Consider the following 14,015-nt stretch of genomic DNA (forward strand, 5'->3'; position numbering starts at 1 on the left):
GCTCTGTGTGGAAGCTGGTGTGAGGTTACAGCTGAGCTGGGCTGGGCAGCTCACAGGGTAACACTGGGGTGCAATTTGAAATCCTGGGTTTGCTCCCCAAAGACTCGGGGGTCCCATGAGGGGCAGGCACTTCTGGTCTGATCTCACGGGGGAGAGGGGCATGAAGAGAGAATGTTTTAGGTCTGGGGGCTGCACCCCTGTCACCTCTGACCCTTGTGGCCTGCAGGACCCCTCTGAAAAGAGGAGTGGGCTGCCTTCTTCCCTCCCTTCCCTCCTTTCCCTCCCTTCCCTCACCACCTCAGTCACAACATTACTCGCAAACACCCAGGAATAATTCCTTGATCCTGCATGGACAGAGGCTTTTTCCGCAGCAACTGGGGCAGCAAGAGGGGGCCTGACCACTCCTCCCACCTCCCCAGACACCCTGGGAACACAGGACAGGACACAGGGAAGGCTCGGAAACCTTGTATTACAAAAATAAAAGAGCGCCTGGCGCAGTGTGAGGCGGAGCCGCCGCGAGGCTCCCGCAGAACGTACCAGTGGAAGGCAAATATAAAAAAGACAGACACTGTTACACAGTCGCAGGGCAGCGTCCTGGGGGCTGAGCCACCCCGGCTGAACTGAGCTGATGTAAACCAAGGACCCTCCTTGTCCAGAGCCCCAGCAAGGCAGGATGGGGTGGCAGGAGCTCTGCTGGGACTCACAAGCTGGTTAAGCCCCCAGATCATCTTCTCCACGGTGACAGGCCGGCAATGGATGAACAGGGTTGGGGGTCCCAGGGGGGTGGGGAGGGGTTGGCAAGTGCTTCTGGTCTGATCTCATGGGGGAGAGGGGCCTGAGGGGAGAGAGCTTCAGGTCTGGGGGCTGCACCCCGTCACTTCTGCCCTGTCCTTCTGACTGCAGGACCCCTCTGAGCACCCTCAAAGCAGAGTGGGCTGCCCCCCTGCCCTGCCCTGCCCTGCCCTCCCCTCCTGCAGGTCCTGCTTTACATCAGCTCAGTCAGTGCTGGCTCAGCCCTGCTGGGCTCCGGGGGGTGGGTGGGCTGGCCCCGCTCACGCCGACTTGGTGCCGCTCTCCACCTCCTTGTGCACCCACAGCTCCTTGTGCTGCTTGCGCCCGAAGCCCTCGTCGTAGTTGCCTTTACTCTTGAAGAGCTGCTGGAAGTGGGGCTTGCAGTAGAACTCCCCGTGGAGGGCGGCGTAGCTGCCCAGGCTGCGGAGGGAGGGCAGGGTTAGGTGGGCTCGGGGATCCGGGGCTGGGGGGCACCAGGATAGGGCAGGAAGGAGGAAGGAAGGTGCAGGAGGAGACCCTTAGACAGGGCAAACTGCTCTCTCCAGCCAGTGCAGGCTGTTGGGGGCTCTGAGGAGGTCTGTAGAGGGGGAGGTCTCCAGGGAGCTCAGCCTTGGCTCTGAGTGCTCTGGGAGGAGGCTCTGGCTCAGCTTTGTGTCACCCTGGGGCTGCTCTCGAGGGGAAGCATCTCTCCTTCCATAGCAGGTGGGATTTAGCTGAGACTTGGGAGCAGGTGGGCAGATAAAGGTTTCTTTGCTGCCATGAGTGGGCTGGGGGGTCTTTGGGCACCGCCCAAGTGAGGGGCTGTGATGGGTGAGGGGGTGGGTGCAGTGTTGGGAAGGGTTTCCCCCACCCAGGCCCAGCAGAGCTGTGGTGACACCTGTCCCAGCACAGGCCCCAGCCCGGCTCACCTGAGCTTGGTGTGGCAGTGCTTGCAGCAGAAGCAGGAGTTGTGGAAGACGAACTTGTCGGCCACCAGCCGCTCCATGGGGTACACGGTTTTCTGGCAGGCAGTGCACATCTCCTTCACCTGAGCCTTCAGGCTGAACGACTGGGCAAGGGGACACCAAAGGGAGACATGGGATGAGGAAGGAGCGTGGGATTCCCCGTGCCTGGCTCCCTTCACAGCCCTCTTCCCTGGTATTTGTGCTGCCACTCACTGGAGCGTTGGTGAGCATGAAGCAGCCTCACCTCCCCCCTCCCTGGGCCACCCCACTGATGCTGGGCTGGACTGGTGCTTGGGCCTGGGGTGTTTGGTCCTTCTCCCCTCGCCATGAATCAGTAGGATGAGGCACTGACAGAGAAGCTGTGGCTGCCCCATCCCTGGAAGTGTCCAAGGCCAGCTTGGACGGGGCTTGGAGCAACCAGGGATAGTGGAAGGTGCTTTTCCCATGGCAGGGGGTGGAACTGGATGATCTTTAAGGTCCCTTCCAACCCAAACCACTCGATATGACGTGGTAAATCCCAGGTACCTTGGAGCGCTGCACTGTGCTGCCTCCTGAGCTGCTCTTTGCCTCCTGAAAAGGGAAGGAGAAGAGAAATCAAAATGAGAGCTTGGCCTGACATTGAGCTGTGCTTGAGGAGGAGGGGAGGAGGATTGGCACAGGCAGCTGCTCTGCAGGACCCCGGGGCACACCAGCCCCTGTCACAGCGTGGTGACCGTCCCTGAACTCACTTGCCCAGAGGCCACGACATCTGTCAGGTCCTGGCCTGTGTTACTGCCTGTGCTGTGGTGCTTTTCCCAAAGAGAGAAGGAAGAGAGGGAAATGGAGAAAGAAGGGAAAACATGGACATTTTGCAGAGAAGGAATGGAGCACCAGGCAGCTGTGGAACTTCCAGGGGCAGAGCAGCCCTTATCCAGCAAGATCACGGCACAGCTCTGTATTTTCCATGGCCAGGTACAGCAGAGCTGTTTTGTGGTGCCAGCATCATCCACACATGGAGCCAGGAGATGTCACAGCATGGGCATTGCAGGGTAAGAACTGTCCCCTGCTGAGCAGCTCTCACCAGCTGCAGGCACTGATCCCTGTCCTGGGCCACCCAGTGCCACCACCGTGCACATCCTGGGATTCACATCCTCCCTCAGGAATAACAACAGCACAGCTGCCACATCCCTGGGGACAGCAAGGGCCTGTGGCAGGCAGAGAGGGGGAAAGGATTTGCTGAGCTGCTGCAGACAAGCCCTTGGCAAAACCCCTCTGTGACCTGCTCTGGCAAATCCTCACCTGTGGCTGATGCACCTACCGACAGCAGCTCTGCTCCCAGGTGCTGCTCCTGCTCCTTCCAGCCAACACCTACCCCCAGGCTGCAGGGGGATGATTAACTCCTCTTGCTGGGGGTGCCCAGGGCTCCAGCAGTGCTGCCATATGGCCTTGCCTGGGCTCAGGGGGTGGTGCCCTGCCTGTTCCCCCAGGAGCCCCTCGCTCTGCCGGAGCTCTGGTGCTGTTCCCCCTCAGTGGATGTTTTGTTTTGCAGTTTCCCTGCCCTGTTCCCAGCCCCTCACGCTGCTGCTGCTGTGCAGGAAATGCCCCCGAGGCCCTGCAGGCTCAGGGGGATGTGGGGAGGGCAGAGGGGCAGCGGGTGAGGGCAGAACTGAGGATGTGCCCCATGGGGTCTGTAGCTTGTGGGGGGCAGATGCTGCTCCAGCACCAGGGCAGAGAGACCCAAATGCTGAGGTGTCCCGGGATTTCAGGGCAGGGTCTTGGTAAACACTCCTTCATCTGCAGCTGCAACAGCTCCTCTCTTCCCAAATCCCCCCCCGCTCCCCTCCTCACCCTCCCCACACCCACTGCACAGGTCCCGACAGCCCCCTGGGAGTGTTTCACCCGCCTTTGCACTCATGGAAATTCTCCCTCCTTCCTTCAAACCGTCAGGATCAAAGGGGCCATCACACTTCAGCAGGTCACCCTCAGGGCTGGCTCACCCTCTGCACTGCTTGTTCCCAGGGTCGGGGCGCTGTGACCCTAGGATGTCACCCCAGGACATCTCTCCACTGTCCTTGTCCTTCCCCTCGCTGCTCTTTGGCTCTGCCTGGCCAGTGCTGCCCCTCTCTGCCCCCAGGCTGATCCCCCACCCCCCGTTCCTCCCTCTCTGCCCTTCCCCATCGTTCCTCCTTTCTATTTTTGGAAACAGTTTGTCTGAGAGACGCACAGGAAACTCTCCCCTGGCTGAGCTGCCTCCTCAGACGTTTCCCAGCTGCTCTCCCTGACTCAGGTCAGGGACGTGATTTTCCTCTCCCTCCCACGAGGCTGGAAGCCGGAGCCAAAGTCAACAGTGGGACACGGGCAGCGGGGAGGCTCCGGCCGTGTAAAACCAGTTGCATCCCCTGGCAGTGGCAGAACAAGCGCGGGTGCTCTCCCGGGGTCAGGATTTAATGCGCTGTTTCCAGGCTCAGCTGAGCCAGAGCTGAGGAAAACGCTGCCTCTCTGGAGCTGGGACACATCCGTTCCCAAGGCTGCAGCAACCACCGCGGCTCGTCACTTCTCGGCAGCCTCCTGGCTCGGGGCAGGCTCTCCATCTATCCCCTATCTGATCTATCTCCCCTCGGGGAAGGGCCGTATCCTGTCCCAGCAGGAGATGTTCTTGAGCCTTTATGTTTTTCCACCTCCGATCACTCCGGTCCTAAGCAGCTCGAACGCTCTCAATTGTGATCACGGAAAGCCATGGAAACACAAACAAACAGAGGCAACTGGAGATGAGAGCGGGGTGAGAGCTCTGGATGGACCCGAGCCTGGGCGCCGGCGCTCGGAGTGCTCAGCAAACAGCACCTTCTGCTGGAACATTCCCGTCCCCAGCTCTGCTGTTTGAGCAGCAGTGACTGTGCCTTTGATCACCCTGAGATGTCAGGCCTTCTGTACACAACCCTCCCTCCCTGAGAACCAAAACTGGGGTGCGATTCCCACACAAACCGCGGGATCTACGTACGTGGGTTGGGGGTGGGCTGGCGGCTCCCGTGGCCTGGAACATGGTTCCTTCCCCTCCTCCGTCTGATCAGTCCTGAGCTTGAAGTCTGTGGGTCGATGTTCCCTGGGTAAGACAGCCTTTTTGCAACACCTGGAAGGAAATGTCAACAGCAGCGGGGTTGGTTTCATCACCCCAAACCCAGCAGCTCTGCAGGAGGTGGTGTGTGCTCGGCTCTCTCAGAGCAGCCTCGTTGGTCCAGGAGATTCCTGAGGGAGCCAAGAGGTTCAGGCACACCAGGCTGGACCAACAGACAGGAGATGCAGGTCTGGAACACTGTGACAGGGAGATGGAGAGTCTGGGACTCTGAGCACCCTGGTCTGGTGTCCCTGCCCATGGCAGGAGGGTGGAATGAGATGAGTTTTAAGGTTCCTTCCAACCCAAACCAGCCTGGGATTCTGTGATCTGGGGTACTGAGCTCAGTAGCTCCAGTCCTCTAATCCCATACAAAGATAATCCCATACAAAGATCCTGGGCTGGGATGGGAGAGGACTGCTGGGAACATGAGCAGAAGGTGATGTGATGGCTTGTGCTCCAAACCCACGTGGAGGCAGCTGCCAGGCAATGTCCAAGCCAAGGGAGCAAAACCAATGCCCTGTGTTTCACTGATGCAGCCACTAAAGGACTGGTGTTGCTGGAGGAAGGACTGTGATTTTAGTCTAATTTTAGCCCAGAAAAGTCTCTCTGATCACAGCTCAGCAGAGCGAGTGATGGGGATTTTGTCTTCTCTGGGGAGCCCACATCACCTTCAGGCTGAGCCCTGTGAGCTGTGGCCTCGTGTGCTGAGCTGAGTGCCTGGGAGGATGGGGCTGACAGGGACCAGCACAGGAAAAAAACCACCAGCACTGCAAATCACCCCTTTTGGTAAAAAATAGCTGAAAAGGCACTGACAGCTCCTCAGGGGTTTTTCCCCACCACACTTTACCTTCAAAACACCCGTGAAAGAGTGAAAGATCAGCCCTGGTTTGCATACACGGCACTGAACCGAGGGGTTGAGCGAAGGGAGGAGGAGAGTGAAGGGGCAGCTCTGCAACGATGGGGATGAGCTGGGGGATGGAAAACCAGCACCACCCCTCCTGCCTGAGGCTGCTCTCATCTCCTGCTGAACCCTCTCGGCCTCATATTGTCACCTCAAAAACTTTCCTGCAGCCCAAGGGCTGGGATAGACCCTGAGAGAGCCCCGAGGGCAGAGACGTGCCAGGGTGGAGGGCTGGGGGCAGGGGGTGTCTCCTCAATGCCCACCTCACTGGGACATTTGCAGACATGCCCTGGGTTTTGGGGGCTCTTTGGCTGCCAAACAGCCAACACCAGGCTCGTGTTACAGCCAGCAAAGCACCCAGAACTCGTGGCTGCTTTTGGAGTTGAGAGACCTCTGCCCCAGGTCCTGGGGGTGCACAGCCCTCATCACAAACACTTCTCAGCCCCATCTGAGGCACGGCTCTGTTTTACCCAGATCATTTCCCGTCCCTCTGCGGTTTGCTTGTTATTTCCTGCCCTCCCAGCTCGCTCACAGGCAGCTGCTGCCGAATCCAGAGTCTGCTGGGGCCAGTGCCCAAACCCACAGCCCCTCTCTGCCCCGTTCCCTGGGACAGGACCTTCCCTTCATGACCCCGGGGTCTGTCAGGTGCCTGCAGCCCAGCTCAGGCCAGAGGGAACGTGAGGAACCCAGAGAACCTGCTGTCCCCACCTCATACACACCTCTGACACAGATGCACAACCCTCCCCCTTCCCACCTTCACCTTCACCCCAAACTTTGGCACAAATGTTTGTCCTCCCCCTGCTTCCCTTCCTCCTCCCTCACAGCTCATCTTCCTCCCCTACCCCAGCCACCTCCTGCCCCTCAGTTTTCCCAGTCCTTTCATCATCCCCCTCTTGCCCTTCCCCACAACCTGGGCCAGTGGAAGGTGTCCCTGCCCACGGCAGGGGGTTGGAACGAGATGAGCTTTGAGGTCCCTTCCAACCCAAACCACTCTGTGATTCTGTGATAAGCACACGGTTTCTTTCACCTACTATTTGTTTCTTTGCTTCTCATTCCCCCAAACCCTGTCCCCTTCAATTCCTCCCCACTTAGCCTACCCCATGGCTTGATGTTCTCCATCCAGCCCCGTCCTCCATCCTCTCCACACCCCTCTGACCTCCACTCACATACCCTCTCATGCCCTCCACTCACATACCCTCTCGTGCCCTCCACTCACATACCCTCTCGTGCCCTCCACTCACATACCCTCTCGTGCCCACGCTCTCCCCGCTGCTGTCTCTCGGCTCAGGGTGCAGAGAGTCCCTTCAGGCACAGGAGCAGGAGTTACTAAACCTCCTTCCTGCCGAAGGGCAGGAGGCAAGAGCCGAAATCTCGAAGGGGAAGGGTGTGCTGAAGCGATAAGGGAACCAGAACAAGTGAGACGCGGCAGGAGGGTTTCTAGGAGGCTCTCAGCTGCTCTCATCGTGCTTCCAAGGAGTGCAGGATGGGATTTGAGCCCAAGGCAGCCAACACCAGCCTGATGAGTGGAAGAACACTGTGGCACAGGCTTTGCTTAAAGACACACTGCCACACTGACACTGCAAAGCCCTCACAGTGGTTCAGGCAGCCCTCAGGGCTGTGCTGTGAGGAGCACAGAGGGCACCTCTGACAAAGCCAGAAAGCCAAGGCCAAGGCTCCAGGGTGGAGGTCAGCACCATGACTAGACCTGCCTGTTCCAAACCTCAGTTCCCTAAAGCCCTTGGCCACTTATGCAGCCTGGGAAGAGCAGGAGTGAGGACTGTGCCCTCCTGGAAACGCCACCAGCTTCAGGTATTTGGCTCAGGACAAGGTGAGAACACCTTTGCCTTCCAGCCTCTGTTCTTCCTGCCCCTCCTGGGAGCGACTGACGGCTGGTGTGGACTATAAAACATCTTTCCAGGGGACTTGGGCTCGTGCCATCTACCCAGGGTGATGGAGCAGCTCCTGCTGGGAACACTGATGGGCACAGCATGGCAGACCCAGGGAGGTGGATCTTGGTGTGGCACCACAGCCAGTGGGATGCACTTGGTGCCTGACCTGCCAGTTCTGCTGCCCAGGTCACCACCAGCAGCTGCTGGTCCTGCTCTGGGGGCTTTTTGGGTGATCTCAGCGAGCTGGTGTTTGAGTCAGGACCTCAGGGCTGGAATTTGTCCATCATCCAGAGGGGAGATGTGCCTGCTGCCGTGTGGAGCAGCTGGAGCAGTGCCTTTTAGCTCCAAGCAGGAACAGTTTGGAGGGAGGAAGGCAACATTCCTCCCAGAAGCTGCTCGATCACAGAGCTGTTCCCTGACAGCCCCCTCTCCGTGCCCTCTCACCCTCCTGCCCGACCCTGGGGCAGATGCAGGGAGAGGGAACATCTGGGGCGGCCCCTCAGGGGAACTCCCCGATCACAACGTGCCTAAAAAGGATCACATTTCCCACAGCCAGGACGGGTGCAGGGAGTCTTTCCCTCCTTCTCCTCTCCAGTGGGGTCATCCTGGCTACCCCCACTGCTGATCCAGCTGCCCCATTGCCCTCCCAGCAGCTCCCAGTGGGCCCCAGCCCCGCGCTGGCTCTCCGGGAGCCGCGGAGTTTCCGGCCCAGGGAAGCAGCAGCGTGACTGCGGAGGGCCAGAGGCCCCTCTCTGCCATCTGGTTCCCATTACAGCCCTGGGAAGGGCGTGTTTCCTGCAGGGATCACTCCCCCACGGCAGGGGCTTTCCCAAAGGCGAAGCACAGCGTGGGGGATCCGGGCCCCTTCCTCCTCCATCCCCCGAGGACATGGAGTGTCCCCAGTAGCACAGCGAGGGAAGGGCAGGGGCTCGACACCTTGGAGGGGCTGTCAGGGCTTTCCCCCAGGAAATACGGGCTGTTTTGGGATGGATGTGGGGCTGGATGTGCCCCAGATCATGTGCAGGATTAGTGAAACCCACGCACACAGCACAGCACTGACCCTGCAGCTCCACGGCCAGCCCAGCCCATCGTCCCTCTCAGCAGGACGGGATGAAGAGGAGGTGAAGAGGAGGTGAAGAGGAGGTGGAAAAGCCCATCCCCAGAGCCTGGGAATCACCCAGCTCACTGCCCATCTGCAGCCTTGGGGGTCTCATGGTTGACCCACACCATGAAACAAAGTGTGTGAAGAGCCAGCATCAAAGAGGAGAGTGCCAGAACCAGGCACAGCAGTGCCAGGGAAGGGGCACAGTGGGATGATGGAGCCAGCCCAGTGGTCACAGCTCCAGCTTCAGCCGTGGAAGCCCTTCATTCAGCTGCAGGTCTTGGCTCTTGCATGGCTTTGAGCCAACCACTTGACCTCACCAGTATTCGGGACCAGGGCAGGTCCCTGCTGGGTTGGCACAGGGTGGAGGACCCCAGGGAGGAGCATTTGGACATTCTGGGATTGCCCCTACCCTGCTCATCCCATCTCTGGGGGGGGTGGGCCCGTCCCTGCACCCCAGGGCCCAGCGCTCCCTTCCACCATCCCGCTCCTCTAATCCCCTTTCCAGCCACGTCCTGTGCCAGGGCTGCCTCTTGAAAGGCTGCCAGTGGGCAGGAAATCTGCAGCCCAAATGCTGAGGGATGCTGACAAGGAATAGTTGTGGGGAGGAACAGGGCTGCCTTTGTCAGGGCAACAATGGGGGACCCACACGGGCGAGGGGGGAGCCCGAGGGAAGCCCCTGCCCACCCACTCCCCTCTCCCACCTTCACCCCTGCCCTGGCTGCTCTCCCCTCAGGAGGAGCTGGAAGGACCAGGGCCAGGGGGACTGGGCTGGTCCTCTGCCCCTGCCTCCCAGTGAGGGGGCAGAGGTGCCAGGAGGATGCTGCAGGGATTCAATGGCTTTCCACAAGCAGAAACTGAGGCACTGAGCAGTTCCTTCCTGGGATCACGGCCATGTTTAATGGCATCCATTAAAAATCACGGTCTGAAGGGAGTGTCTGCTCTCCTGGGAGCTCAGATAAAGCAGAGAAACACTGCTGGGGGTGGATGAGAAGAGCCTTTTCCAGGCAGAGACAAATCCTCAGTAGTGCCAGAATGAAAACTGCAGGTTGAGAGGTTCAGGATGGACACGAGGCAGAAGTGCTTCCCTGAGAGAAACCTTGGGAGCTCTGCAGAGTGGCACTAATGAGGTGCAATATAGACCTGGTGCACACAAGCACAGTAGGCAAACAGCAGTTCATGCTCCTTCCCTTCCCCTTTTCAGCTTTTCCATTATCTCTTCCATAAACCACCTGTAAAACTTTTCCTCCTGGTTTCCTACATAAATGCACATCCATTTACCATTATACATTATGCCTCCAGTTCTTCTTCCACCATATATTTGCCTCTCAGTGGATTTGTGATGATAAATCACATTCCTTATCAGGTTTTTGGGGTTTTTTTTAGCAGGAGAAGCCAATGCCTTTTAACCTGTTCCCTGTCCCCACTCTGGTGGCCTGACACCAGCAGGTGAGCTGACCTGGCTTCTCCACACTGTGGGAGCTCTCAAACCTCGGAATTCTGGTACAAAACTCCCCTGAAAACATCTGGCCTGATGTGTCCTTACACTGTGGAAGGATCCAGGTGTCTTCTTTCCACCTGGCTCTCTTTTCCCTGTCCTCTCTCCTCTCTCCACCTAAAATAATCATTTCCTTGGGGCACTGTATCACGAGGCCCTGTTGTTTCACAAGTCATTTATCCTATCCAAGGAAGACACTGAGCCAATGTGACATGATCTGTGTAAAAACCACCCAGCACTTCATTCTGCTTCCCAACAGCAGGTCTTTGATTACTCTTCCAGGACCTGTTGTAGAAACCAACCTTTCCTTGTACTCCAATCAATGGATCTGTAATTGCCTGTAATTTCCTCTCTCCTCAAACACAACCCACCAATGTTGTTGGCTGATTTCCTCTCCTGGAGTATCACCTGTTATCCACAGACTTTGGACTGGCATTGCCTGTGGTGGAGTCCCCATCTCTGGAGGGATTTAAAGCCCTGTGGATGTGGCTCCTGGGGATGTGGGTTAGTGCTGGGGGAACAGTTGGACTCGGTGATCTTGGAGGGCTTTTCCAACCTTGATTTTGGGGGTGAGCCCATCTCTTGAACCCTGAGAGATCCCCCCCAAGAGTTTTTGCTGTTTCACCACCTGCAGATGCAGCAAGCGGAAGAGTGAGGCCTGTTCCAGGCAGCCCAAAACACAGCACAACCCCTTTCCACAGTCCCTGCCTCCACACAACCCCTACAAGAGCTGCTTTTTGCTGCCCAAAATCATATTTATAGTTAAATCTCTCCACAGATCATTCTTTGTGAGCTGCCCTATTTCCAGCCTTCACCTCCATCCTCCCTTTTAGGATCCAATACACCACACAGCCCAGTGGAGGATCTGGTGCTCTGAAATTCATGGCACACATTCCAGTGTGCTGGGAAAAGCAGTCCCTGGAGAGGCACATCAGAGGGTGCTGAGGCACCTTGTGTCTGAAAACCCTGAGCTGGCCATATGGAGAGGGTTATGGGCACACCAGAGGAGTGAGAAATATGTCTAAAGTGTGCTTAACATTGATATTGCAATAATCCCTTCACCCAGATTTAATGTTTTCCATCTCAGAGCTTTGGCTAGCAGCGAGGTAAGCACAGCAACCCCCCCAGATGGCTCATAAAAATGACTTAACTGGGAAGGAAAAGGCAGAAGGCACCTCTGGGGGGGACATGGCAGCTGCCTGGCAATGGCCAACAACCCTGCAAGGGCTGAGGGTGAGAGAAAAGGAAAATAAAAACTCCACCACCACGCAGGACCAGGGGGGTTGTTGAAGCCTCACAGAATTGACCAACCGAAGGAAACCAGAAGAGGAACTCCCTTCCCTAATGAGAAGTCTCGTGGGATTTTTTGTCGACCAAAAAAGGTCAGGAACCCAGTTTTGAGCTGCAAAAAAAAAAAAAAATGAAGATGCATCCAGTCACTTTGCAAAGCCCACAAGGTTGGTTCTGACAGGCCCTCACTTCTCCCATTTTAAAAAGGACACGAGCACTGGGGCTGTTTCAGACTAAGCTTGGTTGGTTGCTCTGCAATTATTTTGTAATCTCTGTTAATAATTCTGCAGATGTGCTACTCCTGGCCTTAAATACACGACAGCTCAGCTGAGGCACCAGATGTCTTCCCTGCGAGAGCCCTCACACGACGCCTTCGGTGGACAAAGCACGATTTTCAAGGCTGAATTATCACGTTTTTTCGAAACCAATGGTCGCCCCATGAACAAAAATCAGCAGAAAATTGGTCATAAATGTGATCTACAAGGTAGCTTAGCTGGTTTCAAGTGATCCAAGGGGATTAGACAGATCAGACTGGCTCGAAACACGGTAGTTACAGCACCAAACCGGGACTTGGGAGAGCTGGGCTTGATTCCCAACTCTGCTGCTAATTTTTTGGGTGGCAGTGGACAACTGATTTCATTTTTTCTGTTCCCTTTTCTCCCCTCCCCAGCGAAAACAGAGCTGCTCTCCTTTGTGAAGCCCTGGGAGATCCCTGGCTGTTAAGGGTTATGTCAGAGCTCGGGGCATTTGTGTTGTTATTAAATCTCACGGTCATGCAAAAGCCTCCCCAGGGAAGTGATGAAAGACCTGTCGCTGGAAAGGTTTGAATCCAGGCTGGATGAGGCAGTAGGAGACACACCATCGGGAATTAGCAGGCATTAACGAAGGGGGGATGAGGGAGTCGGGATCTAACAGGTTTTTCTTCCATCTCTGCTCTTTCTGATCAGCTTAATAAAATGGATCTGTCCAGCCCCCCTCCGGCATGTGCTGCAGCGCACAACAAAGAGGGAATTACAGCCCGAATGGGGAGGGGGAGCCCCGAAATTTGCACCCCAAGACACCCCTTGCAGCGGATCCAGCCAGCACAGGCCTCTGCTCGATCCGGAGGGGAAGCCCTCGCCCCCCCGGCTCACAAGCTGGGCTAGGGGCTGCCCCGCCTCCCTCACAGCATCGCCCCCCAAAGGCCCGCCGAGCTCCGGCAGCACCTCTTTGCCCCACTGACCCTGCCCAGACAGCCCTTGGGACCTCCCCCAACTAAACCTGCCTCCGCGACCCTCTGGCGATCTCCTCCCAGAGCGGACAGTTCCTGGAGCGCCGGATGGTTTCACCCTCCTCCCGGGGCTGCTCCCGGGGCTGGGGGGGATGACCCCATCTCTCCGGGTGGCTCCAGCGGTGCGCTTGCCCCGGGGCCCCTCTCGTGCCTTTGCATCATCCTCGTCTCTCATGCCTTTCTCGCCCGTCCGCCGCGATGGCTCGCGTCCTGCCCACACCCGATTGCCCCCCGCGGTGGGCACGATCCGGGAGGGCGAGCCCCCAATTCGATTGCCCAGGAACATGCATTGTCTCCCGCCGGTCTCCCCCGCCTTCCCATCGCGTTTCGTTGTTCTCCCGTGAGCCCGGGCCACCGTACGCCTGGGGGATGCAGAGGGGGGGCTCGAGGGGGTCCGGGGGGTGGTCCGTGGCGGTGCCGGGGCTCTGGCGCTCTCTCCCGCCGGAGGGGCCGGGGCTGTAGGGACGGAAGCCGACTTCCTGCGCGCTCCCACCTGCCGGCCTCGCAGACCTTTTATCGGGGGCCGGGCACTGCGATTGCTCCCGGCGCCGAACCGTCCTCCAGCGCTTCGCTCGCTTTGTGTGCAGCCAGCACCTCTAACCCCCATAACCTTCCCCAGCCCTCTGCACTTCACGGCTCCTCTCCCGGACTCGCGGCGCCTCCCCGGCTCAGCGCCGCGACCCCCCGAGCGTCTCTTTCCGCTTTCTGGCAGCGTGGGTGTAATTACCCCCCCGCCGTAATTAGCTTTTCCATCCTCTCCCCCTCCCTCCAGATTGGCTTCGCTCCAGACTTTGGACGCGGCCTTGGGCTCACCCACCCGCTCATGGAAGGTTTCCCGCGAGCATCCCAAAGGATCCGTCCCTCCGGGCTCTGTGAAAGCCGAATTCCCCCCACCCTGCAACACACGCACCCCCCTCAACAAACTGTTTGCAGAGGAAGAATCTTATCAGGCAGCTGCAGAAAAGGGGAATCCCATTGCTCCCCACTTCTCACCTCCCAGGGGAGCAGAGCTGAGCAGTGATGGCTTCAGAAATCCGGGGTTTATTCCATGGACAGCTGGCGTGGAGCGTGGGAGCGGGGCCGTGTGAGGTGGGCGGCAGATCTGCCAGGGCAGGGTCTCATGGGGCGAGCAAAAGCACTGCCTGGACCACGAAGGCAGCTTCCCCTGGGGTTTGGAGGGCTGGGATTTCCCCAGGAACAAGGCAAAACATCAGGAATAAATAGGTTAAATATTAATA

General features: G+C 57.9%; 1 protein-coding gene across 3 annotated transcripts; it reads right to left on the reverse strand.

The window, feature by feature from the left end:
- Positions 1 to 450: 450 nt before the first annotated feature.
- Positions 451 to 13,696, reverse strand: LIMD2 (LIM domain containing 2). 3 transcript variants are annotated; one of them, XM_018084566.3, is made up of 5 exons: positions 13,595 to 13,696; positions 4,714 to 4,842; positions 2,262 to 2,306; positions 1,701 to 1,840; positions 451 to 1,212 (listed from the first exon to the last, which is right to left on the reverse strand). In XM_018084566.3, the coding sequence occupies exons 2-5, from the start codon at positions 4,753 to 4,755 to the stop codon at positions 1,053 to 1,055; spliced, it is 387 nt and encodes a 128-aa protein (XP_017940055.1). In that variant the 5' UTR covers positions 4,756 to 4,842; positions 13,595 to 13,696; the 3' UTR covers positions 451 to 1,052. The 3 variants fall into 3 exon arrangements, with proteins under 3 accessions (XP_017940055.1, XP_017940057.1, XP_017940054.1); XM_018084568.3 differs by lacking the exon at positions 13,595 to 13,696 and adding an exon at positions 13,133 to 13,174; XM_018084565.3 differs by lacking the exon at positions 13,595 to 13,696 and adding an exon at positions 6,974 to 7,082.
- Positions 13,697 to 14,015: the final 319 nt, after the last annotated feature.

Source organism: Manacus vitellinus, unplaced genomic scaffold (assembly GCF_001715985.3).
Source record: "Manacus vitellinus isolate BGI_N305 unplaced genomic scaffold, ASM171598v3 scaffold_72_pilon, whole genome shotgun sequence".
Lineage (NCBI taxonomy): Eukaryota > Metazoa > Chordata > Aves > Passeriformes > Pipridae > Manacus > Manacus vitellinus.

Coding starts and splice junctions, on each gene's coding strand:
- LIMD2 (XM_018084566.3), bottom strand. CDS start 4,755: ATGTTCCAGGCCACGGGAGCCGCCAGCCCACCCCCAACCCAC. Junction 2,307..4,713: donor CCAGCCCACCCCCAACCCAC/GTACGTAGATCC, acceptor TTCCCTTTTCAG/GAGGCAAAGAGCAGCTCAGG. Junction 1,213..1,700: donor CACTGCCACACCAAGCTCAG/GTGAGCCGGGCT, acceptor CTCCCTCCGCAG/CCTGGGCAGCTACGCCGCCC.